The sequence below is a fragment of the Macaca fascicularis genome, chromosome X (assembly GCF_037993035.2).
Source record: "Macaca fascicularis isolate 582-1 chromosome X, T2T-MFA8v1.1".
NCBI classification, from domain to species: Eukaryota; Metazoa; Chordata; class Mammalia; order Primates; family Cercopithecidae; genus Macaca; species Macaca fascicularis.
This window is the reverse complement of record NC_088395.1, coordinates 46,610,364-46,636,973: the sequence shown is the minus strand read 5'-3', so window position 1 is coordinate 46,636,973 and position 26,610 is coordinate 46,610,364. Positions and strand designations below refer to the sequence as shown.

At 40.0% G+C, this 26,610-nt stretch overlaps 1 protein-coding gene and 1 non-coding gene across 16 annotated transcripts in view; one reads left to right on the top strand and one right to left on the bottom strand.

The window, feature by feature from the left end:
* ZNF674 (zinc finger protein 674) overlaps positions 1–21,763 on the top strand; it is a 41,489-nt gene extending 19,726 nt beyond the window's left edge. For 13 of the 15 annotated variants that reach the window (XM_074029941.1, XM_074029937.1, XM_065538150.2 and 10 more), the window contains one exon: positions 20,097–21,763. In XM_074029941.1, the coding sequence (XP_073886042.1) occupies positions 20,097–21,589 (1,493 nt within the window). In that variant the 3' untranslated portion in view covers positions 21,590–21,763. The remainder of the gene's footprint in view (positions 1–20,096) is intronic. The other 2 variants (XM_074029938.1, XM_065538147.2) reach the window with 1 other exon arrangement.
* Positions 5,337–5,439, bottom strand: LOC123571418 (U6 spliceosomal RNA). Its single transcript, XR_006695583.1, has one exon. It is a non-coding gene; the product is annotated as a U6 spliceosomal RNA (small nuclear RNA).
* Positions 21,764–26,610: the final 4,847 nt, after the last annotated feature.

The following is a 26,610-nucleotide window of genomic DNA, read 5'->3' as shown; positions in this document are numbered from 1 at the left end:
TGGGCAACAGAGTGAGACTTCGTCTCTAAATAAATAAATAAATTAAATAAAATAAAGTTTTTTTCATAAGATTTCCTTATTATTTTTTAATATTTGTAGGATCTGTAATGTTGTTCTCCTGATATTGATAATGTATGTTTTTTCTTGATCAGTCTGACTTAAGATTTATCCATTGTATTAATCTTTTCACAGAACCAACTTTTGATTGTGTTTATTTTTGTGTTTTTCATTTTCTATTTCTTTGAGATAGAAATCCTTATTGATTACTATATCTTGCATACAGAAGAGCATTTAGAACACATGCATACTTTTCAAAAGAAATACATAGCTAACACCTGGATAATCACCATTTAGGTTGAGAACTACGACTCTACCCCTTCCAGATTGTATCCTCCTACCTCTCTCCTGGATGTAACCTGTATCCCAAATTTGGGGATAATTATTTTAAGATTTTTGTTAGAGCTTCTGCTGTCTATATTTATATCCACAGGCAATATATTGTTTAGTTTGAACTTTTTCTTCTTTGAGCTTTATGAAAACAGAATCATCTGTATGAATTGTTTTGTGACTTGTTTCTTTTATTCACTATTATAGTTGTGAGATTCAGCCATGATGTTTATTTTCATTGCAGGATAGTGTTCTAGTTTGGGTATCACACAATTAAAAGTACCTACTCTTCTGTCTTTTAAATTATTTATTTTTTAGAAATAGGGTCTCACTCTGCTACCTAGGCTGGAGTGCAGTGGTGTGATCATAGCTCATTGCAGGCTTGAACTCCTGGGCTTAAGCAAGCCTGCTGCCTCAGCCTCCTGAGTAGACAGTACTATAGGCATGTGCCACTGTACTCAGCTATTCTTATTTTTCATGTAGAGATGGAGTCTCATTATATCACCCAGGCTGGTTTTGAACTCTTGGCCTCAAGAAATCCTCCTGTCTTGGCCTCATAAAGTGCGGGATTACAGGTATCAGCCACTGCACTCAGCCAGTATTTACTCTCTTGATAGAGTTTGGGTTGTTTCCGTTTTAAGGCTAGTATAGCTAATGATAATACTGCCATTATTTTACATGTCTGCTAGGAACATTTGCTGTGAGAGCTTTACTAATGTATATACCTAGGTTGTAGTGTCTGGGTTCTGGAGGTGTGAATAATTTATAGATAAGGCCAAATGTTGTTTGTGATGTTGTTGGTTTGTAAAGCATTTGTAGATGCTCCCTCTGTGCCACTTCTGCTTGTCAGACTATTATTTGTTCCCATTCTGGTAGGTGTGTATTAGTATCTTATTGTGATTGAAACTTTTGTTTCCTTGATTAGTAATGTAATTGATCCTCATTTCATATTTTATAGAGAACTTGAGTGACTTGTGTAAATCTTACACAGCGCCTGCGTAAGTCTTCAACTCTTTTTTTTCTTATGGTATGTGTCTTCCTCCTACTTATTCATAGCACTATTTTCTTTATTTTATTTTATTTTTTTATTTTTTTTTGAGACAGAGTCTTGCTCTGTCACCCAGGGTAGAGTGCAGTGGGGAGATCTCAGCTCACTGCAACCTCTGCCTCCTGGGTTGAAGCCGTTCTCCTGCCTCAGCCTCCCGAGTAGCTGGGATTGCAGGTATGTGCCACCACACCTGGCTAATTTTTGTATTTTTAGTAGAGATGGGATTTTGCCATGTCAGCCAGGCTGGTCTTGAACTCCTGACCTCAGGTGATCCACCCCCCTCTTGGCCTCCCAAAGTACTGGGATGACAGGCGTGAACCACTGCGCCTGGCCCATAGTACTTCTTTCTTTCTTTTCTTTTCTCTTCTTTTCTTTTCTTTTTTTTTTTTTTTTTTTTTTTTTTTTTGACAGTGTTTCAGTTTGTTGCCCAGGAAATCATGACTCACTGCAGCCTCAACCTCCTTGGGCTCAAGTGATCCTACTTCCTCAGCATCCTGAGTAGCTGGTACTACAGGCATGCACCACCACACCCAGCTAATATTTGTATTTTTTTGTAGAGATGGGGTTTAGCCATGTTGCCCAGATTGGTCTCAAACTCCTGGGCTCAAGTGATCCACCTGCCTCAGTCTCCCAAAGTGTTAGGATTACAGGCATGAGCCACCATGCCTGGTGGCACTATTTTCAGTAGAGTACATATTAATGCTTTATTGCAAGTATACTGTCCCTTTGTTTAGATTGTCTTTTTTTTTTTTTTTTTTTTTTTTTTTTTTTTTTTTGAGACAGAGTCTCGCTTTGTCACCCAGGCTGGAGTGCAGTGGTGCGATCTTGGCTCACTGCAACCTCCACCTCCCGGGCAACCTCCACCTACCGGGCTCAAGCAATTCTTCCACCTCAACCTCCCAAATAGCTGGGATTACAGGCGTGCACCACCATGCCCAGCTAATTTTTTGTATTTTAGTAGAGATGGGATTTCACCATGTTGCCCAGGCTGGTCTCGAACTCCTGAGCTCAGGCAATCCGCTCACCTCGGCCTCCCAAAGTGCTGGGATTAGAGTCATGAGCCACTGTGCCCAGTCTCGATTGTCTTTTCACTGTCTTTCTTGTGCCTCTTGTTGAACAGAGATTCTTTATATTTAAATTGGGTTTCTTGTAGACATGATATAGTTGAATCTTGTGTTTTTAATCTCAACTGACAATTTGCCTTTTAAATTGGCGTGTTTTTGTAATTATTGACATTGTTGGATGTAGGTCTACCATTTTATTATTTCTTTCTTCTTTGTCCCCCTTTTTCTGATTGTTGTTATTCTACTCTCTCATTCCTCTCTTCTTTGGAACATTTGAATATTTTCTTTTTTTTTTTTTTACTTTTTTTTATTATACTTTAAGTTCTAGGGTACATGTGCACAATGTGCAGGTTTGTTATATATGCCATATTGGTGTGCTGCACCCGTTAACTCGTCATTTACATTAGGTATATCTCCTAATGCTATCCCTCCCCCTCCCCCCAAATACTTTCTTAAACTTTTTGTTTTGAGATTATTATACATTCTCATGCACTTGTAAGAAATAATACCAAGAGATTGTAATGTACCCTTTATCCAGTTCCCCCCATTGGTAGGTAACATCTTGCAAAACTGTAGTACAGTATCCCAACCAGGATATTGACATCTATACAGATCAAATATGGAGCATTTCTATCACTGCAAGGATCCCTCATGTCACTCTTTTTATTATTTATTTATTTATTTATTTATTTATTTATTTATTTATTTATTTTTGAGATGGAGTCTCACTCTGTGGCCCAGGCTGGAGTGCAATGGCGTGATCTGGTCTCACTGCAACCTTTGCCTCCTGGGTTCAAGCGATTCTCCTGTCTCAGCCTCCCGAGTAGCTGGGATTACAGGCACCTGCCACCATGCCTGGCTAATTTTTGTGTTTTAGTAGAGGACGGGATTTCACCATGTTGGCCAGGCTGGTCTCGAACTCCACATCTCAAGTGATCTGCCCGCCTTGGCCTCCCAAAGTGCTGGGATTACAGGCGTGAGACACCACGCCTGGCCGTCACTCTTTTATAGTCATACCAATTTTCTCCCAGTCCATCTCGTCTTATAGCCTGGTAACTAATAATCTGTTATCTGTTTCTATGATTTTGTCATTTGAAAAATGCTATATAATGGAATCATACTGTATCTAACTGTAAGGGATTAGTTCTTTCTCACTCAGCATAATACTCCAGAGATTCATTCAGGTTGTTGTGTGTATCAAGCTTGATTCTTTTTATTGCTAAGTAGCATTCCATGGTATGCATGTTTGTTTAACCATTCCCCTGTTGAAGGACATCTAGGTTGTATCCAGTGTTGGGCTATTACAAATAAATTTGCTACGAACATTTCTGTGTAGGTTTTTATAATAAGTTTTTATTTTTCTGGGATGAATTTCCAGAAGTGCAATTATAATATAAATATTATATTTTAAATGTTCCTCTTTACTTTTTGTCACTGTCTTGTTTTTTAATTAAATTTTTATTTATTTATTTATTGTTTTTCTTTTGAGAATGAGTCGCTCTGTCACCCAAGCTGGAGTGCAGTGGCGCGATCTTGGCTCACTGCAAGCTCCACCATCCTGGTTCAAGCAATTCTCCTGCACCAGCCTCCTGAGTAGCTGGGACTACAGGTGCACACTGCCATACCCAACTAATTTTTGTATTTTTAGTCGAGATGGGGTTTCACCATGTTAGCCAGGCTGGTCTTGAACTCCTGACCTCAAGTGATCTGCCCACCTCAGCCTCCCAAGGTGCTGGGATTCCATGCGTGAGCCACCACACCTGGCCTATCTGTCGGTCTGTCTGTCTGTCTGTCTATCTATCTATCTATCTAATCTATCTATGTATTTATTTGAGATGGTGTCCTGCTCTGTTGCCCAGGCTGAAGTGCAATGGTGCGATCTCGGCTCACTGCAACCTCTGCCTCCTGGGTTCAAGCGTTTCTCCTGTCTCAGCCTCCTGAGTAGCTGGGACTACAGGTGCACAGCACTACGCCCAGCTAAGTTTTGTATTTTTAGTATAGACGAGGTTTCACCATATTGGTCAGGCTGATCTTGAACTCCTGACCTCAGGTGATCCACCTGCCTTGGCCTGCCAAAGTGCTGGGATTACAGGCGTGAACCACCGTGTCTGGCCCTATTTATTTAATTTTTTAAGATAGGGTTCTCACTATGTTGCCCATGCTGGTCTTGAGCTCCTGGGCACAAGCAATCCTCTTGCCTCACTCTCCCAAGTAGCTTGGACTACAGGTGTGTGATGTCATGCCTGGTTGTTATTTTTAAAAATCAATGGCTGCTGTAGACACTAAGATAGTCACATAGAACCTTTCACATTCTACTTATAGTTTAATAGTTCAAGTAATATGTAGAAGCTTTACAACAGTATAGATGTCTTTAATTTCTTTCTTTTATGTTACAGTTTTTGAACATATTACATCTACATAACATTTTAAATCCCCTAGACAGTGTTATATTTTTTTGCTTTCAACTATCATATATATCTTAAAGAATTCAAAAGGAGAAAAATTATCCATTACATTTACCCAGATATTTTGCCATTTCTGTTGCTCCTCATTTATACCTAAAGTTCCATGTTTCCCTCTGATATCATCTCCCTTCACCTGAAGAAGAACCTACAGCATTTCTCTTAGAAGTCTGCTGCTGACAAAAATCTCTTAATTTTCCTTCACCTGATAATTTTAAAATTTCATCTTTTTTTTAATTTTTATTTTTATGGGTAAACAGTAGGTATATATGTTTATGGGGTACATCAGATATTTTGATACAGGCATATGATGTGTAATAATCATAGAGTGAATGGGGTATCCATCCCCTCAAGCATTTATCCTTTGTGTTATAAAAAAATATGAAACCCTTCATGAATTTGCATGTCATCCTTACACAGGAGCCATGCTAATCTTCTCTGTATTGTTCCAATTTTAGTATATGTTCCAATTTTAGACATTGAGCACTTGTCTTCATTCTTGAAGGGTGTTTTTGCCGGATGTAGAATTATGGATTGACATTTTTTTTCCTTTAGTATTTTTAAGATGTTCCATTGTTTTCTGACCTCCACTGTTTCTGATGAGAATTTTGCAGTCCTTTGAATCATTGTTTCCTCATAGACAGTGTACCTTTTTTTCCTCTGGCTGTATTAGAAATGTTTTAAGTTGGCTTTCCAGGCTTTTGATTATAATGTTTCTGGTGTTTCTTTTGAGTTTATATTGATTCTGGTGTACTGTGCTTCTTGAGTCTGTAAATATATGTCTTTTTCCAAATATGGGAAGTTTTTGGTTATTATTTTTTGCAATCTTTTTTTCTACACTAGTTTCTTTTTCTCCTTCTTTGAGGACTCTAATGACATGTACATTGGACCTTTTGGTATTGCCCTGCAGGTCCCTAGAGGCCCTGTTTTTTTTTCCAATCATTTTTACAATTTTTTTATTTTTACAGTTTCTGTTTCTCTGTTGAGAACGTCTGTTTATCCATTCATTTCAGGTGTTTGCCATTACCTCATAGAGCTTAAATGTCATAACTACGTAAATGTCTTTGATATTTCCAGCACCTGGGTTATTTCAGGATTGGCATCTGTTAATTGTCTTTTTCCCTGGAGAATTGGTCACAATTTTTTTATTTTTTATTTTTATTTTTTGTGATTGGTTGTTATGCTGAATAATTTTGGATTCTATCCTGGATAGTGGTGACTGTGTCGTTATTGCTTTTCTTTTTTCTTTTTTTTTTTTTTTTTTTGAGACAGAGTTTCACTCTGTCGCCCAGGCTGGAGTGCAGTGGCACAATCTCAGCTCACTGCAATCTGCAACCTCTGCCTCCCAGATTCAAGCAGTTCTCCTGCCTCAGCCTCCCGAGTAGCTGAGATTACAGGCGCCTGCCACCATCTCTGGCTAATTTTTTGTGTTTTTAGTAGAGATGGGGGTTTTGCCATGTTGGCCAGGTTGGTCCCGAACTCCTGACCTCAAGTGATCCACCCACCTTGGCCTCCCAAAGTGATGGGATTACAGGCGAGAGCCACCGCGACCAGCCCATTATTGCTTTTCATCTTTATCAGGTAATAAACCACTAGGTCTGTCTCACCTTCTATGGGTATCAGTTCCAACCAGTTCAGTTTTCAAAGCCTTTCAGTCTGTCGTGTGCACGTGCCATTTAGGGGTTTGAGACTCGAGTGGTGGGTTCGGTCTTTGTGCAGTGTTCAAAGCCTTCACTGCCCTGCTTACATTTGTCACTCAGGTGTTAGTCTCAGACTTGAGCTGTGGCTTAAATCTTAGTTCAGTTCTCAAGGCTTGGTATGTAGCTTTGCTTTCTCTTGAGTGAAGAGTCCCTGGATGAACTCAGGGCTTGTGTATATTCATAAGCCACTGGGACCTGTATTTGGGTCAAAGTCTTGAGAGAGACGATGAGGGATAAAAGGGGAACCCACTGATGTATGAGTTGTTTCTCTACTTTTTGAGTCACCTCCGTAGTCTTCCTGGTTTTGTTGACTTGTCAGAGTCCTCAGGTAGTTACTTTATGTATTTTGTCCAGAGATTTTTGTTGCAAAAATCAGTAGGAGAGGCTGTAGTAGACTTACTCCATTGTGGCTAGAAATGGAAACCTCGATTTCATTCATTCTTGCTTTTATCTTTTTTATTTCTGTCTTTCTGCTAGTTTGAATTTAATTTGCTCTTTTTCTAGTTTCATAAGGTCATCATCTGAGACCTTTCTTTTCTAATATAAGCATTGTGAATGCCATAACTATCTAAGTACTGATTTAGCTATTTTAAACCCTTTACTGTGGTTTAATTTGGCATACAAGAAATTATACATACTTAAAGTAAACAGGGATGGGCACAGTGGCTCACACCTGTAATTCCAGCACTTGGAGAGGTGGGGAGATTGCTTGAGACCAGAAGTTCAAGACCAGCCTGAGCAACATAGCAAGATCCCATCTCTACCAAAAATAAAAAGCATTAGCTGAGCATGGTGGCACATGCCTGTAGTCCTAGCTACTCAGGAAGCTAAGGTGGGAGGATCACTTGAGCCTAGGAGTTTGAGGTTACACTGAGCTATGATTGTTCTACTGTACTCCAGCCTGGGCGACAGAGCGAGACTCCGTCTCAAAAAAAAAGAAAAATAAATAAATAAATAAAAAATAATAAATAAATAAATAAAAAATAAAGCAAACAGTTTTGGTAAGTGTTGACATGTATACACCCAGGATCACATCACCACAATCAAGATAATAAGATCACAGAACAAGTTGGGAAGTATTCCCTCCTCTTTCCAATTCTTTGAAAGAGTTTATGTAGAATTGTATTCTTTCTTCCTTAAAAGTTTGATAGATACTGGGTTATTCAGATTATCTATTTCTTCTTGAATGAGCTTTCATAATTTGTGTCTTTCTTCTTTCCTTTCTTTCTTTTTCTTTCTTTTTTTTTTTTTTAAAGACAGAGTCTCGCTCTGTCGCCCAGGCTAGAGTGCAGTGGCGCACCAACTGGCTTACTGCAATCTCTGCCTCCCGGGTTCAAGTGATTCTTGTGTCTCAGCCTCCCGAGTAGCTGGGATTATAGGTGTACACCACCATGCCTGGCTAATTTTTGTATTTTTAGTAGAGATGGGGTTTTGCCATGTTGGCCAGGCTGGTGTTGAACTCATGACCTCATGTGATCCGTCCGCTTAGGCCTCCCAGAGTGCTGGGATTATACGCATGAGCCATCGCGCCTAGCCAATAATTTGTGTCTTTCAAGGAGTTTGTCAGTTTTGTCCGTCAAATTTATTAGTATAAAGTTGTTCTTAATATTCCCTTATCATCCTTTCAATTTCTGAGGATCAGTGGTAGTCTTATTTTAGTTTCAAAGTAAGTCTAATCACATATAGTATTGAAAACGATGAAGTTCATTTAAAGGAAAAGTTCTCGGCCGGGCGCGGTGTCTCAAGCCTGTAATCCCAGCACTTTGGGAGGCCGAGACGGGCGGATCACAAGGTCAGGAGATCGAGACCATCCTGGCTGACACGGTGAAACCCCGTCTCTACTAAAAAATACAAAAAACTAGCCGGGCGAGGTGGCGGGCGCCTGTAATCCCAGCTACTCGGGAGGCTGAGGCAGGAGAATGGCGTGAACCCGGGAGGCGGAGCTTGCAGTGAGCTGAGATCCGGCCACTGCACTCCAGCCTGGGCGGCAGAGCGAGACTCCGTCTCAAAAAAAAAAAAAAAAAAAAAAAAAGGAAAAGTTCTCTCCCAGCAAATACCTGCTTCAGGCTGAAAGATTTTAGTGGCAAAAAGAGCATGCTCAGTGTTTTCTTTCTTTACTTTTCCAGCTAGTTCTTCTCCCTTGCCTTTCTCCCCCACTCAACACCTAGGCCATCTCTGGCCCCTTGAATGCAGTGGGTGAGGAAGGAAGGAAAGAGATACAATGGGCAAAAAAAGGTTTGACCTAACTGACAAAGTTGTAATCTAATATGGATGCCCTCTCTATGTTGCAGATTCCAAAGACTCATTCTTCCTGTTCTTGGAACTTTATGGTTTCCTTGGAGATGTCCTAGCTGGAGCCCCCTGACTGCAATTTCCTTGATGCAGGAAGGGCCACTTTCCCAACCAGTTATTAATATATCCCTGGGCCCCATGGTGTACCTTCAGTCTCCTTTCGCCGAGGTCACCTTGATGCTAGCAAAAAGCCCTCTTTCCAAAGTAACCCAGCCCCGTTCATGTCCAGAGGGTCCACATCTGGCTTGTGGAGTGTGTATGATTGTGGGGTTAAGACCCACAGTTCACCCCCATGCAACCTCTTCTCTACTACCACAGACTGCCTCAGCCTGTCATTTGTAAAGTTTTTCTACGTGAAAGTCAGGTGCCAAGTTCTCTGTGTCCCCTAAAGTCTAGTGGATATATATCAAACAGGTCATCTCTTTGAAATCCTTCTCATCAGATTGGGGCGGGGTGAACACACTCCTCACTCACCTATTGGGAAGAGAAAATGTCGCAGCTTTCAAATGGCTCTCTCTAAAGAAATTTTCTTCCTTAGCGTCTTCAACCTTAACACTCTTATACTTTGTTTTTCTTCTTTTTAAAAATTTTTTGAGAGAGGGGCTCTCTGTTGCCTAGGCTGGAGAGTAATGGTGCCATCTTGGCTCATTGCAGCCTCAACCTCCTGGGCTCAATTGATCCTTCTGCCTCAGCCTCCAAAGTAGCTGAGGTTACAGGCACATGCCACGACACCTGGCTAAGTTTGTTTGTTTGTTTGTTTGTTTGTTTGGTAGACGCAGGGTTTCGCCATGTTGCCCAGGCTGCTCTTGAACTCCTGGACTCAAGTGATCTGCCTGCCTCCACTTCCCAAAGTGCTGGGATGACAGGCGTGAGCCCCCACACCCGGCCAACACTCTTACGCTTTTAAGGGGTATGTTAGAGCTGAAGTACATTAAGTGGTTTTGACCTATTGCTTTTGAGTCCTGTAAAGGCCTGTGGACTGGGAAAATACTTGCTAGTATTTTATTACCAGTCTTTGAAATAAAAAGAGTGGGTTTTAACATTATGTCAAATTAATCCCTGAAAAGCCTGGATTGCAGCCGGGTGGGCAGATACAGCTTCGTGAAATGTATGGAATTCAGCTTTTGAATAGAAATCATCAATGTTAAAATGCAAAGCTTTATAACCTTATGTGGCAAAATTAATGTTACAGATAGTGTGTAATTTAGACTTGTGCACACACACACACAGAATTATAGATTTTAAATTTTGGTAATATGGCAAGGGTAAATTGGTATGTTATTATAATTTTCACTTCCCTGATCACTATTGAAAGTATTTATCATTTCATATGTTATTGACTAGTTAGATTTCCTCTTCTGTGGCTTGCCTGTTCATATTCTTTTTTTTTTTTTTTTTTTTTGAGACTGAGTCTCGCTCTGTTGCCAGGCTGGAGTGCAGTGGTGTGATGTCAGCTCACTGCAACCTCTGCCTCCCGGGTTCAAGCGATTCTCCTGCCTCAGCCTCCTGAGTAGCTGAGACTACAGGTGTGCGCCACCACGCCCAGCTAATTTTTGTATTTTTAGTAGAGACAGAGTTTCGCCATGTTGGCCAGAATGGTCTCAATCTCTTTGACCCCGTGATCTGCCCACCTTGGCCTCCCAAAGTGCTGGGATTATAGAAATGAGCCACTGTGCCCGGCCGCCTGTTCATATTCTTTATTCATGTTTTTGTTGAGTTGTTTGTCTCTTCTTACTGCTTTATATGAATTCTTTGTATATTCTTTCAATTTTGTGTGTAGTCAATATCTTTCCTTAGTCTAGGGTGTTTATGGTGTCTTTTTGAGTAGAAGTTTTAATTGTAAAAGAATCAAATGTATCAATTTTTAGTTTGCTTTTTGTGTAATTTTTTTGTGTGTGTGTGAGATGGCGTCTCACTCTGTCACCCAGGCTAGAGTGCAGTGGCGCCATCTCAACTCACTGCAACCTCTGCCTCCTGGGTTCAAGCGATTCTCCTGCCTCAGCCTCCTGAGTAGCTGGGACTACAGGTGTGCGCCACCATGCTCAACTACATTTTTTTGTATTTTTGGTAGAGACGGGGTTTCACCATGTTGGCCAGGCTGATCTCAAACTCCTGACCTCAGGTGATCCTCCCACCTCAGCCTCCCAAAGTGCTGGGATTACAGGCGTGAGCTACCATGTCCAGCCCTTTTTGTGTAATTTTAAGTAATTTTTTTTTTTTGGCTGAGCACATAAAAATATTTTTATATAATTTTCTAAAAATTTAAATATTTGCTATTTATTTTCTTAAAATCTTCCTGGAATTTATTTATTTATTTATTTAGAGATGGAGCTTTGCTCTTGTTGCCCAGGCTGGAGTGCAATGGTGTGATCTCGGCTCACCGCAACCTCCGCCTCCCAGGTTCAGGCGATTCTCCTGCCTCAGCCTCCTGCATAGCTGGGATTACAGGCATGTGCCACCACGGCTGGCTAATTTTGTGTATTTTTAGTAGAGATGGGGTTTCACCATGTTGGCCAGGCTGGTCTCGAACACCTGACCTCAGGTGATTCACCTGCGTCAGCCTCCCAAAGTGTTGGGATTACAGGTGTGAGCCACTGTGGCACCTGGCCAAAACTCAGTTGCTCTGCTGTGCCCAGGTGAGCACCTTTTTTTTTTTTTAGATGGAGTTTCACTCTTGTTGCCCAGGCTGGAGTGCAATGGTGTGATCTTGGCTCACTGCAGCCTCCATCTCTTGGGTTCAACCAATTCTGCTGTCTCAGCCTCCTGAATAGCTGGGATTACAGGCCCATGCCACCATGCCCGGCAAATGTTTGTATTTTTAGTAGAGACAGGGTTTCGCCATCTTGGCCAGGCTGGTCTTGAACTCCAACCTCAGGTGATCCACCTGCCGTGGCCTCCCAAAGTGCTGGGATTATAGTCATGAGCCATTGCGCCCAGCCTGTTGTACCATTCTTACCAATTGATATTGTTAAGAGCTAACAGGCTTTAGTCCCCTTATCTCCTTTGATCCTTTGGTCTCCCATAGGAATTTTAGGATTTGTTTGTTGAGTGCCAAGGAAAACTCTGGGATTCCAATTGCAATTGCACGTGTTTAGAAATGAGTTGGGAGTGGGTTGGGAATTGGCATCTTTATACTATTGAATTTTCCTTTCAGTGAACTCTTACTCAGTTTTCCTTTTATGTCATTTAATAGTGTTTCAAATTTTTTGTCAGGAAGATCTTATGCATTTTTTGTTGAATTTTTTCCTAGATACCTCTGAGTTATTGTTGCAATTTTGATTGGGATCTTGTTTCCTATCACATCTTCTAATTGGTTAATATTAGTACATGAGAATGCTAGTGATATTCATAAAATCGTGTACAGAAGTCTTTCTGAAGGCTTTTATCAATACTTACCATTTTTTTTATTCTCTTGGGTCTTCTATGTGAATTATTATCTTTATAAAGGCAATTGTCTTTTCGGATTATACATTTTATTTCTTTTTCTTCTCTCAATGAATTAGGACCTGTAGTACAATGTTTAATAGATAAAATGATACTGCATTGTTTGTTTCTGATTTTAGTGGAAATAATCATGAAGACAATGATTGTAATAAAATGATAGGCAGCATTTGAATGCTTGCCGTGTGCCACAAATGCATTGTTCTGTATGCTTTGCACATATTAAATAGTTGAATCCTCCCAATGACCCTGTAAAGTAGGCTGGTTGTTATCCCTGTTTTATATATGAAGAAAACTGAGGCACAGAAATGATGTAACTTTATAGTTTTCACTATTAAATAGGCTGTGGTATTTTGAAAGGTATCTTTCATCAAGAGCCCCTTTTATTAGTCCTATTTTCTTAATAAGACTTTTATTTTGTTTTTGTTTTGAGACAGAGTCTCGCTCTGTCACCCAGGCTGGAGTGCAATGGCGTGATCTTGGCTCACAGCAACCTCCGCCTCCCGGGTTCAAGCAATTCTCCTGCCTCAGCCTTGCAAGTATCTGGGATTATAGGCATCCACCACCACGCCCGGCTAATTTTTTGTATTTTTAGTAGAGACAGGGTTTCACCGTGCTGGCCAGGCTGGTCTCGAACTCCTGACCTCAGGTGATCCACCCACCTCGGCCGCCCAAAATGCTGGGATTACAGGCATGAGCCACCACGCCCGGCCTAATAAGACTTTTCAAAAAATCATTAATGAGTGTTGTATTTTCTTAAATGCTTATTTTCTGCATATGTTGAGAAGACAGTTTTTCCTCCTTTAATCTATTAATGTGGTAGATTACATGAATTTCTGATATTGAAGTGTTCTTGTGTTCCTGTGCTAAACTGTACTTAATTGTGAAGCATTTTAAAAAAATAATTTAGAATTCATTTCACTAGTGTTTAACCTATGAATTTTGCATTAATGTTTAGAAGTAAAATAGATCTTAGATTTTCTTTTTTTGTACTGTTCTTCTCTTATTCTGGTATCCAAGGTTATACTAACTGCATAAAATAAACTGAGTACTTTTCCTTCTTGTAATTTTTGAAACTGTGACTGAAATTTAGTTTCCTGAGAGTTTGATACCAATTATTTTCAAAACCATCTGGATATGGCAAGACTTGATTATGGAGTCAGTTTTTATAATTTAAAAAACAGTTATTGATTTATTCAAGCTTCTTGAATTTTCTGTCAGTTCTGGTCATTTTTCTAGACCATTATGTTTCATCTGAGATGTCTGATTTACCAACCTAAGGCAAGATTCTCTTGATTTTAAAAAAAGTCTCAGTTTTATTAAAGTAGGTCATGCCTGAGGTTTAAAGAGTAAACTAAATGTGGTGAAACTAAAAAGAAAGTGAAGGGCATGATAAACATAAAATTCAGGATACTGATTATCTGAAAAGAAAGAAAAGGAAATGGGCATATGAAGAACTTCAAAGATAACTATAATTTGTTTTAATGGTTGGTAGATACACAGGTATTATTTTTGGTATTACTATTCTTTATAACTTACATATATTTTACAAAACTTATTTGAAATGTTTCACTGTGGAAGGTTAAGATTGAATTCACCATGCTGCTCCTGTCACCCACCCAAAGGCATGCGTATGTACATAGACTTCGTGTTTCCCCATAGTCCCAATGTGATTATACCATAAATTTGTTTTCCATCAGTACTGTTGTTTACAATATGACTATACAGTTAGCCCTCTATATCTTCAGGGGATTTGTTCCAGAACCTTCATGGATACCAGAATCCATTGATACTCAAGTCCCTGTTATAAAATGGCATGGTATAATTGGCCCTCCGTATTTATGGGTTTTGATCTTTGGTTGGTTGAATCCACAGATGTAAAACCCATGGATACAGAGGGCTGACTGTATATATAAATACTATACACAGCCAAGCCACATAGTAATCTATGATTAATTTACCTTCCCTGCATAACTGTGTTCCTTTGGTTAATAATTTTTTTTTTTTTTTTTTTGAGACAGAGTCTTGCTGTGTCGCCCAGGCTGGAGTGCTGTGGTATGGTCTTGGCTCACTGCAGCCTGTAACTACAAACTCCTGGGCTCAAGCGATCCTCCCACCGCAGGCTCCCAAGTAGCTGGGACTACAGCTATGCACCACCACACTCAGCTAATTTTTAAAATTTTTTATAGAGATGGGGTCTCACTGGATTGAGAGTCCAGGCTGGTCTGGAACTCCTGGACTCAAGTCATCCTCTTGCCTCAGCCTCCCAAAGTGCTGGGATTACAGGAGTGAACCACTTCTCCTGGCTTAATTGTTTTGTTTCTTTCATTTGTTTCTCTCTCCATATACTTATCATCAGTTGTCTAGAGTGACTCTGAGCACTTCTGGAGATATCAAGGATTTCCTCAGTGTCATATCCCTGAGTTTTTCTGGAGCCTTCTGACCTGCTCTCATCTGGGCGGATTACCCTCATTCCTTCTTGTGTAGCTACCATCCTGACATTGCTCTTCAGTGTCATTCTGGGGATTCTCTTCACCTTCTGCATGGTTGGGTTCCATATTTTCTTTATGCCATGCCCTCTTCCTCATTTGGTTGGAGCACATTCTTCAAGTACTTTCCTAAGAAAGGATGTAGGTAGGCCCATGGGAGATGAAGTTTTGAGATTTTTGGATGTCTACAAATGTTTGACTCCTGACGGAGAGTTTGGCTTGGAGTAGAGTTCTAGGATGGAAATATCTTTCCCTTAGACTTTTGAAGGCATTGCTCCATTGCCATCTCATTTTCAGTGTAAAGCTATTCTGATTATTGATACTTGATATCATTTTTTTCTCTGTTTCAGCTTATAAAATTTCACCTCCTTTATCTCAAGTGCTCTGGCATATCCCCACACGGGATCACTGCCACCAGTATTTCTGGATGCCTGGTAGGAAATAAATCCCCACAGGGATAGTTCCCCCCCCGCCATGCAAAGCCAAGATGCTACAGGGCCAGACAGCTGCATTGCACATCCAAGTGGCAAGCTAGGCCTTTTATGTTAAGCCCCTTTCACTTTGTCTGTGGGCAAGTCCAGTTTGACCCACTAAAAACAGGCATATCATACAAGAAAATCATCGGCCTCTCGTGTTCAGGCATCCAGACTCCCAGAAGAAAAACAGGTGTTCAGCGCCCTAGGTAGGCAAAGCCATCATATCAACATAGGGAATATTCCACAAGCCAAGTTCCCAGACTCTAGCCAGGAGCCAGCCCTGTGAGCAGGCCCTTCTAAAGATCAGTTCTGCTGTGTTAACACTTCCCTACAGGTTACCTTTACTGGTGCTCTTTATTTCTTTGTGTGGATTTGAGTTACCATAGTGTCCTTTATTTTCTTGGAGCTGAACTTTAAGTTAGATCAAATAGCAAAAGCAGTCTGGGGATAGGGCTTTTGGTAGAGCTCCAAAACAGGTCATCCCCTTGGGTAGCTGTGAGGCTAACAGTTTTCATGGAGCTGGGGAGCCAGTGGGGGAGTAGGAAGAGTAGTAGTAGTGCCAAGTGAACCATGACCTGGCTGTTCCTAGTAAGGTTTACTAGTTTTCTCTCTCTCTCTCTCTCTCTCTCTCTCTCTCTCTCTCTCTCTCTCTGTGTGTGTGTGTGTGTGTGTGTGTGTGTGTGTGTGACAGAGTTTTGCTCTTCTAGCCCAGGTTAGAGTGCAATGGCACAATCTCGGATCACTGCAACCTCTGCGTCCCAGGTTCAAGCGGTTTTCCTGCCTCAGCCTCCTGAGTAGCTGGGATTACAGGTACCTGCCATCATGCCTGGCTAATTTTTGTATTTTTAGTAGAGACAGGGTTTCACCATGTTGGGCAGGCTGGTCCTGAACTCCTGACCTCAGGTGATACACCCGCCTCGGCCTCCCAAAGTGCTGGGATTACAGGCATGAGCCACCGCGTCAGGCCTGTTTTTTCTCGAATAAATGATTTTTAATTGATTGCTTGCCTTTGGTTAATTTCTAAAGTCGTGAAATGATTGGTTTTTATAATTTTGATTTTGCCAGTATTATCATTACTTTTGTGGGGGAGAGGATTTACTGAGGTCCTTCCTCTCACTCTGTCATTTCAGAAGTCTACCCTAAAAGCCTTTCTTTTAAAACTGAAAAAAAGTACAGGAAATCGTAATTATAACAGACACCCTTGTACTTCCTTCCCAGAATTAGCAAATGTTAACATTTTGTCATTTTTTTAAAAATAAAAGAAACAGGCCAGGCACGGTGGCTCACGCCTGTAATCCCTGCACGCGAGGTCAGGAGTTCGAGACAAGCCTGACCAAAACAGTGAAACCCCATCTCTACTAAAAATACAAAAATTAGCCAGGCGTGGTGGCGCGCGCCTGTAATCCCAGCTACTCAGGAGGCTGAGGTAGGAGACTTGCTTGAACTCGGGAGGCGGAGGCTGCAGTGAGCCAAGATTCCGCCACTGCACTCCAGCTTAGGCGACAGAGGGAGACTCCATCTCAAAATAAATAAATAAATAAAATTTTAAAAATGAAAAGAAAAGAAACAGAGGTTTACAAATAAAGTTGAAGTCCCATTTTTCCCCTCCTGAGGCCTATTCCTTCTATCTCTCCCCAGGTAAACAGTATCATGAATTTTGTGAGTATCCTTCTAATCTATGTTTTTATACTTTTGCTATATATATTTGTACCTGTAATCAGTATAGAATTCTTTTTGTAACATTACCAGATTGGTACACTCAAATTATAGGGATCTTGGCCAGGCGCGGTGGCTCACGCCTGTAATGCCAGCACTTTGGGATCTGCCAAGTCGGGTGGATCACCTGAGGTCAGGTGTTTGAGACCAGCCTGGCCAACATGGTGAAACCCTGTCTCTACTAAAAATACAAAAATTAGCCAGGCGTGGTAGTGGGTGCCTGTAATCCCAGATACTCAGGAGGTTGAGGCAGGAGAATTGCTTGAACCCAGAAGGCAGAGGTTGCAGTGAGCCAAGATCACGCTACTGTACTCCAGCCTGGGCGACACAGCAAGACTCCGTTTCAAAAAAAAAAAAAATTATAGGGATCTTTCTGCAACTTGCTTTCTGTGTTCAGTATTACCTTTTGAGCTTTATGCTGATACTTTAGATTTAGATCATTTATTTTAACTGCTCTGCTAGCATTCCAACATGAGTGTCATAGTTCATTTTCCATACCTTTATTGGTGAATGTTTGGTGGTTTCTAATATTTCGTTGTCATTCTTGTACATGTTAAAATTTGCCGTAATTTCTCTATGGTATGACTACAAGTGGAATAGGTAGTAAGGCGTGTGTGTGTGTGTGTGTGTGTGTGTATGTATGTGTATGTGTGCACATGTGTGGTTTTTTTTTTTTTTTTTTGAGACAGGGTCTTACTTTGTCACCCAGGCTAGAGTGCAGTGTTGGGTACATGGCTCACTGCGACCTTGACCTCCTGGGCTCAAGCAATCCTCTTGCCTCAGTCCCCTAAGTAGCTGGGACTATAGGTGTGCGCCACCACGCCCAGCTAATTGTTTTTTTTTTTTTTTTTTTTTTTGTGGAGATGGGTTTTGCTATGTTGCCCAGGCTGTATATTTTCAATAATACTAAATGTATTACCTCTTATCCATCATAAGTAGAATCAATTTGCCATGTATATTTAAGAGTTTCACATCTATGTAAGTGAAAATTGCTTTATAATATTCTCGTATTTTATCCTTCTTTGCTTTTGGCATCAAGGTCATATAAGCATTGTCTTGCCAATTTTATTTTGGTTACTAAGTGCCAGGTGTAGCTTTTCCCATAATTGTATTTTCAACATTTCTCTCTCATTTTGCCCTAATTGTCTTTTGAAAACATGGAGCTGATTTTTTAAAAATGCAATTTGATATGACTGGCATTTAACTAATAGAGTTAATATATATTTATTGTGAAATTACTATGTTTGTATTTCTTCTTTTAGTATATTTTCTACATAGCCTGCTTTTCATTACTTCTCTTTTCTTGCCTTTGCAGGATTTTCTTTACCCCCTTTTTCCTCTTTAGTCATTATCCTTCTGAATAACTGAAGTATCAGGCATTATTCTTAGCCAGGTTTTGTGTATGGCAAATTCTTTGTCTTTTCTTGTCCAAAAATGTCCTTGTCATCTTTCTTTATGGTAATTTATCTGGGTATAGAGTTCTAAGATGAAAGTTTGTCTCAGGACAGTGAAGATATTATTCTTCAATCTTCTAGCTTCTTTTTTGAAGAAGTCTGATGCTGATGTAATTATTTCTTTATAGGGGATATTTTTATTTATTCATGGTAGCTTACAATATTTTCTTTCTGACTTGAAAGCCTTGTGGCTGCACTGAACTTTGTCTAAGTGCAGACTTGTTTATTTACCACACTCAAGGACTTTGGACATTCAGTGGTAGGATACGTGCCTTTCTTCCATTTTAGAAAAGAATCAGTCATTGTCTCTTCAAATACTGCCACTGCCTAGGTCAGGGGTCCCCAAGACTGCTCCCATACTCAGATATTCTCTAGAGAAACTCATGGGACTCACCATATAGTTGTAATCATGGGTAAGATTTATTACAGTGATGTGGTAATGATAAACAACTGGATTATAAAGGAAAAAGGTACAGGCAGAATCTGGAGGCATCCATGTGCAGGCTTCCTTATGCTGTCTGCCTGTCATGAATACAGAGCACACTCTAACTCCAGTATCAAAGATGAATCAACATGTGTGATGTTTATGCCAGGGGAAGCCTATTAGAGACTAAGTGATTTCCCAAGATCTGTCATCTAATTTATTAAATCTGTCTTATCTGTGGCTAGTCTACTGTTCAACCTATTTAGAGTTTTTTTTAATAATGCCTACCTTAAAAATACTCATCTGTCTTTTTTCAAAATTTCCTGCTATTTCCTTCATAGTCTGGTTCTTACCTTATCTTTGTACATTTGAAATACACTTATTTTAAAGCGCAGATTGTTCTATTATCTACAGTTCTAGGAATGGGAGTATATTTAAATATATCGGTCAGTTCTTTCTAATGATGGATCAGTTCCTTCTAAGGTTTTAAATTTTCTACTGTGAACTTCTCAGTGAGAGTTGGTTTTCCCTAGAAGTTCTGTGATGTCCTCAGCTATAAAGACATGAGTGTGTGTGTATATAACTACAAGGGCTCCCATCCTTGTTAAACAGGAACTAGAAACATTCCCCACTACCCAGAGAAATTGGCAAGAAGAATGTTATATATAAGACATCAAAAGCCTAATTCTGTAACTCAATCCAAATGATTACAAGCATAGTACAAAGCCTATAAACTGAAACATTTCAAAAGTTGGTCTTGTTATATGTAGGTTCGTAGCAATGGCAACCTTTCATATATATATACACACACACATATATACATACAATTGTATGTGTATATATATAAGCTTTAAGCCAAAATTACACTCTGACTTTCCTGAATTCCTGAACATTTGTGCCCTGTGGTCCCCTTCAAATCCTCAAGCTGCTCTGTTTACTCTCTCACTTTAAATTCCCACTTCATTTTGATACCTAATACATTTCTTTTCTTGATTTTGAGCCTGGGACATGGGGAGAGTCCTCTATCCACATCAGCTCAAGTCATGTTGATAGGAGTTCACTGCTTGGGCATTTAGGGATTAAAATTATTTAATAAGTTATAGTGGAAAGACAAGTTTGATGATTCATTGCATTTTCTTCTAGAAGTCTGGCAAATTGACGAGCAGACAGATCACTACAAGGAAAGCCAAGACAAACTTCTGTGGCAAGCTGCATTCACAGTCAAGGAAACACTGAAGGATGAAAGTGGTCAAGAATGTAAAATATGTAGAAAAATCGTTTATCTCAACACAGACTTTGTTTCTGTGAAACAAAGACTCCCTAAGTATTACTCATGGGAAAGGTGTTCAAAACATAATTTAAACTTTCTTAGTCAAAATAGAAGCTATATAAGAAAGAAAGATGATGGATGTAAGGCATATTGGAAAGTATGCCTCCATTCTAATCTTCATAAAGCTCAACCTGCAGATAAATTTTTTGACCCTAATCAACGAGGGAAAGCCCTCCACCAAAAGCGAGCCCTTAATAAAAATCAGAGAAGTCAAACTGGGGAGAAACTCTACAAATGTACTGAATGTGGAAAAGTGTTTATCCAGAAAGCAAACTTAGTTGTACATCAAAGAACTCACACCGGAGAGAAACCTTATGAATGCTGTGAATGTGCAAAAGCCTTCAGCCAGAAGTCAACCCTCGTAGCACACCAGAGAATTCACTCAGGGGAGAAGCCCTATGAATGCAGTGAATGTGGAAAAACCTTTATCCAAAAGTCAACTCTGATTAAACATCAACGAACTCATACAGGAGAGAAACCATTTGTATGTGGCAAATGTCCAAAAGCCTTTAAGAGTTCATATCATCTTATTAGACATGAAAAAACACACATTAGACAAGCATTTTATAAAGGTATTAGATGTACTAAGTCCAACCTTATATATCAAAGGATTCATACAAGTAAGAAACCTGAGCACAGTGAACATGGGAAAGCCTCTGATAAGAAGCCCAGTCCCACTAAACATTGGAGAACTCATACAAAAGAGAACATTTATGAGTGCAGTAAATGTGGGAAAAGCTTCAGAGGAAAGTCACACCTCTCTGTTCATCAGAGAATTCATACAGGAGAGAAACCCTATGAATGTAATATATGTGGGAAGACTTTCAGTGGAAAGTCACACCTCTCTGTCCATCATAGAACTCATACAGGAGAGAAACCTTATGAATGCAGAAGATGTGGGAAAGCCTTTGGGGAGAAGTCAACCCTTATTGTACATCAGAGAATGCATACAGGAGAGAAACCCTATAAATGCAACGAATGTGGGAAAGCCTTTAGTGAGAAGTCACCACTGATTAAACATCAGAGAATTCATACAGGAGAGAGACCCTATGAATGCACTGACTGTAAAAAAGCCTTCAGTAGGAAGTCAACTCTCATTAAACATCAGAGAATTCATACAGGAGAAAAACCTTACAAATGTAGTGAATGTGGGAAGGCCTTCAGTGTGAAATCAACTCTCATCGTGCATCACAGAACTCATACGGGAGAGAAACCTTATGAATGCAGAGACTGTGGGAAAGCATTCAGTGGGAAGTCAACTCTCATTAAACATCAGAGAAGTCACACAGGAGATAAAAACCTATGATTATACTTGAAAGTGGGATAATTATACTAGTAGTTATTTGTCATTTGACTATTACTAGTCTCATTATTTGTCAAATAATCATGGGGAGTAATCTTATAAATGTCTAGAATATTGGAAATTCTTCATATGTTAATGTTCATTTAACTTAATAAAAGGTACAAAAGTATAATTCCAGAGGTGTCAATAAATGTGATCAGTTTTTTCACCCAGAATTCTTCACCCAGGAGTGAAGAACTATACGTCAAATAATTCAAAAGGGGCAAAACTGAGTGTAGTTATGTGGGAAAGCCTTCAGAAAGAATTTAAATGGCACTGTTTATCAGAGTATTTATGCTGAGAAAAACTAAGAATTTAGTGAGCTTATAAAACCATGGTAGCCAGGTGTGGTAGGTAGCTCACACCTGTAATCCTAGCACTTTTGGGAGGCTGAGGTGGGCAGATCACTTGAGCTCACAAGTTTGAGACCAGCCTGGGCAACATGGCAAAACTCTGTCTCTACAAAAAACACAAAAGTTATCTGAGTGTCGTAGTGCATGCCTGTAGTCCCAGCTACTCGGGAGGTTGAAGTAGCAGGATGGCTTGAGCCCGGGAGGCAGAGGTTGCAGTGAACTGAGATTGTGCCACTACACTCCAGCCTCGGCGTTATAGCCAGACCTTGTCAAATAAATAAATACACAAATAAACTCATAGTAGAAATGAGAGGAATCATGCTCTATATTCTTTTATTAATAGAGACAGGGTCTTGCTATGCTGCCCAGGCTGGTGAACTCCTAGCCTCAACTGATCCTCCCACCTTTGCCTCCCAAAGCACTCAGATTATAGATATGAGCCACCACACTTAGCATATTCTTTACCAAACATTTTGTGGAAAAGGTATAGAGGTGGCAAACAAACAATTATAAATTTAAGATATGTTCACTGTGGAGTAGAGTATGACTATTTAGGGACAGTGGCACGATCTTGGCTCACTGCAGCCTCTGCCCCCTGGGTTCAAGTGATTCTCCTGCCTCAGCCTCCCAAGTAGCTGGGATTACAGGCATCCACCAACACACCCAGCTAATTTTTTTTTTTTTTTTTTTTTTGTATTTTTAGTAGAGACCTGGTTTTGCCATGTTGGGCAGGCTGGTCTTGAACTCCTGACTTCAGGTCATCCACCCTCCTCAGCCTTCCAAAGTGCTGTGATTACAGGTGAGAGAGAGCCACCTCACCTGGTGAGTATGACATTTTTTAAAGAACAGTATAAAGCATAAACTACCCTATGTGGGGCAAACTCCCAGATTATTTTCCTAAACAAATAGAAAAAAAAAATGCTTCCTTAAATAGGGTAAGAGAGGATGAGTCATCAGGATCCCTGAAACAAAGATCTCAAACAGGAGACCTCATATATATTATTCATCAATATCTTCAGTGCGAAAATGCAAAGCCATTACAGAAAGGGCACATAAGTAAGCTTTTACATACTTTCCTTAGGAACAGTACTTAGAACTTAAAATTCTCCATGTTTTAAGAAAGAGTAATAATTTTATGGTGAAGCAATATAAGATTTAACATTTTCAGAGTATCTTCCATAACAGCAGTATTATTTACAGTAGTGAAAAAATAAGACAATTTAATATCCAATGACAGCTGATTAAAAATTGATATGTCAATTAGGTGAAATAATGGGCACCAATTGAGACTACTGGCAAATTTGGGAAAATGTGCATGGTAAATCATAAGTTAAAATTATAAAACAAAGGCCGGGCGCGGTGGCTCAAGCCTGTAATCCCAGCACTTTGGGAGGCCGAGACGGGTGGATCACGAGGTCAGGAGATCGAGACCATCCTGGCTAACACGGTGAAACCCCGTCTCTACTAAGAAATACAAAAAACTAGCTGGGCGAGGTGGCGGGCGCCTGTAGTCCCAGCTACCTGGGAGGCTGAGGCCGGAGAATGGCGTGAACCCGGGAGGCGGAGCTTGCAGTGAGCTGAGATCCGGCCACTGCACTCCAGCCTGGGCTACAGAGTGAGACTCCGTCTCAAAAAACAAAAACAAAAACAAAACCGAATCAAAACAAAACAAAACAAAAAAAACTAACAAAAATATTATAAAACAATAACCATATGATTAATATTATAAAAATAGGAAGTATATGAACCATTATATCAGCCATTTTGGGTGGTTGACATAAAAATTTTGTGATGAGTAAAGTCATATGCACATATGAGTATAAATTCATATTTCATCTATATAAGTATAAATTTGTATTCACCTATTTCATAGGTGAGTATATGTGTGTGTATAGATAAACACATGGAACAAAAAGCTAGTACATCTGTGTAGTGTGGAGGGAAAAAGCTAGGAAAGAAATACACCAAATTATTAAGTAGATTGGCATTTGAGTGTGGGGATTATTGATGTGTAAAAATTTTTTTGGATGTAGTCTCCAGAAATCACCAATAAAGTATATAGTTTGAAGTGTATCTTATGCATGCTTATTTTCTTTTCCCATCCATTTTGCCACTCAGCTTTGTCTTTAATATGTAACATCATTCTCTTCTTAAAATGACCCCATTTTCACATATATATACATATTGCCTATTTGTTTTCCATATGATTGAGTTTACAGTTTTGAGTGTGTACATAGTTGACCCTTGAACAACATGGGTTTGAACTGTGTATGTCCACTTCTATGTGGATTTTCTTCCACATGTGCCACCACTGAGACAGCAAGATAAACCCTTCTTTCTCCTCCTCATCCTATTCGACATGAAGATGATGAGGATGAAAACTTATGATCCACTTCACTGAATGAATAGTAAATAGAATACATATATAATACACAAAATGTGTTAATGGACTATATACATAATCAGGCTTCTGGTCAACAGTAAGCTATTAGTAGTCAAATTTGGGGGGAGTAATAAACTATATGCAGATATTTTACTGCTGGAGGGTCAGTGCCCATAATCCCATGTTCCAGGGTCAACAATACTTTGCATCTTGAGACTGGAAGTCCTGTGATATTTGGAGGCAGGGGCTCTCAGTATGTTGTTCAGGCTGGTCTCGAATGCCTGGGCCCAAGCAGTCCTGCTCAGCCTCCCAAGTAGCTGGAAATACAGTATCCTATGATTTTAATAATACCTGTATGTGATTTTCTGATAAAAGCATCTCAATCGCTTTTTATTCTATAACCACCAAATCCTGTGACATAAGTTACTAGTTAACAAATTTTACAAGTGAGAGATGTAAGGAATGCTTAAGTGTTCAAGTAATGAGACAAAATCAACTTCTGAAGAAAGCTCTTTTCACTGTGATATTTGTGAGTGCTCCTGAATGCCTGTACTCCCTCTTGTCCCTGTCCTTTTGTTAGCAGTTAAGGCAGAAACCCTAGATGACCCCCAATGATTAATGCCCTATATAATCCCTCCCCTGAAGGTGGGCAGAACTGAGACTGCTGCTAGCCAATAGAATATGGGCAAAGGTGATGGGATGTCACTCCCATGACTACATTATGTTATATAAGACTGTCTTAGCAGACTGGAGAGATTTTCCTTGCTGCTTTGATGAAGTAAGCAGCCATATTGAAGAAACCCATGTAGCAAGAGACTGCAGCTGGCTGATAATACCTGAGGGAGCCCTGAGCTAAGACAATGAGACTTGAATGGAAAGATCCTGGTGACAAGAGGAGTGAAGAGAAACACGTCCAATAGACCAAGCTACTTTTCCCCACAAGGAATATACTAACTGGTAAATGGCTTGGGATAGATTTGGAAATTCACAGCAGCCAGGTGCAGAGCTTTTAGTAGAAAATTATGTGCCAAGGAAATCAAACTTGAAGTTCAGATTCCACCGGTGATGATGGGCCTTGTTAAGTACCACAGGCTTTCAGCTGGAACCTCTGAAGGACTTTACCTAGGAATTAGGAAGGAGTAAACATAGACCAGATCTTAGGATTGATACCCCACCTTGAATGAGCTCACTAACTGAATTCAAGTAATTTGCTCCTACTATAATTACCTTCAGAAACTAAAGCTTGGCTGTGTGTGGTGGCTCATGCCTGTAATCCCAGCACTTTGGGAGGCCAAGGTGGGAGAATTACTTGAGGCGAGGAGTTTGAAACCAGCCTCACAACATAGTGAGACCTTGTCTCTACAATAAATAAAAAACTAGCCAGGTGTGGTGGCTCACACCTGTACTCCCAGCTACTCGCGAGGCTGAGGTGGGAGGATTGTTTGAGCCCAGGAGTTCAAGACTGCAGTGAACCATGATTGTGCCACTGCACTCCAGCCTGGCTAACAGAGCAAGACACTGTCACTAAACAAACAAGAAACTAAAGCTCATCTAGAGCTTCTACAATTTCTTATGCACAATGGCATTCAATCAAAAATTGCCAGGTATACCCAGAGTCAGAAGAAAAAAGTGGACAATAGAAGCAGGCCCACAGGCCTTTCAGATATAAAAGTTTTGAATCATGGATTCTAAAATAACTGAATAATATGGTCAAGGAAATATATAACATGATTATTGAAAAAGTGAATTATTTTCAATAATCATTTATGCTTATTTTAAAATTTTCCTGGAGTTTATTTTCTTGCTTGTCTGGGGTCTTAAATATACCATCTAATTTATGGAACTTCCCTTTTCTTTGGCATTACAATTCTGGATAGTTACTACCTTTGAGGGGCAGGACTGGATTAGAGAAAAGGTACTGGCTCCATAGCAAGCTAGAAACTTCTTCTTTAAAGAAAATTTATCTGCAGAGGATGATACTGCTTTGCTTCTGATATGCTTTGGCTGTGTCCCCACCCAAATCTCATCTTGAATTGTATCTTCCACAATTCCCACGTGTTTTGGGAGGGACCCAGTGGGAGGTAATTGAATCATGGGGCCGGTCTTTCTTGTGCTACTCATGATAGTGAATACGTCTCACAAGATCCGATGGTTTTAAAAATGGGAGTTGCCCTGCACAAGCTCTATTTGCCTGCTGCCATCCATGTAAGACGTGACTTGGTCCTTCTTGCCTTCCACTATGATTGTGA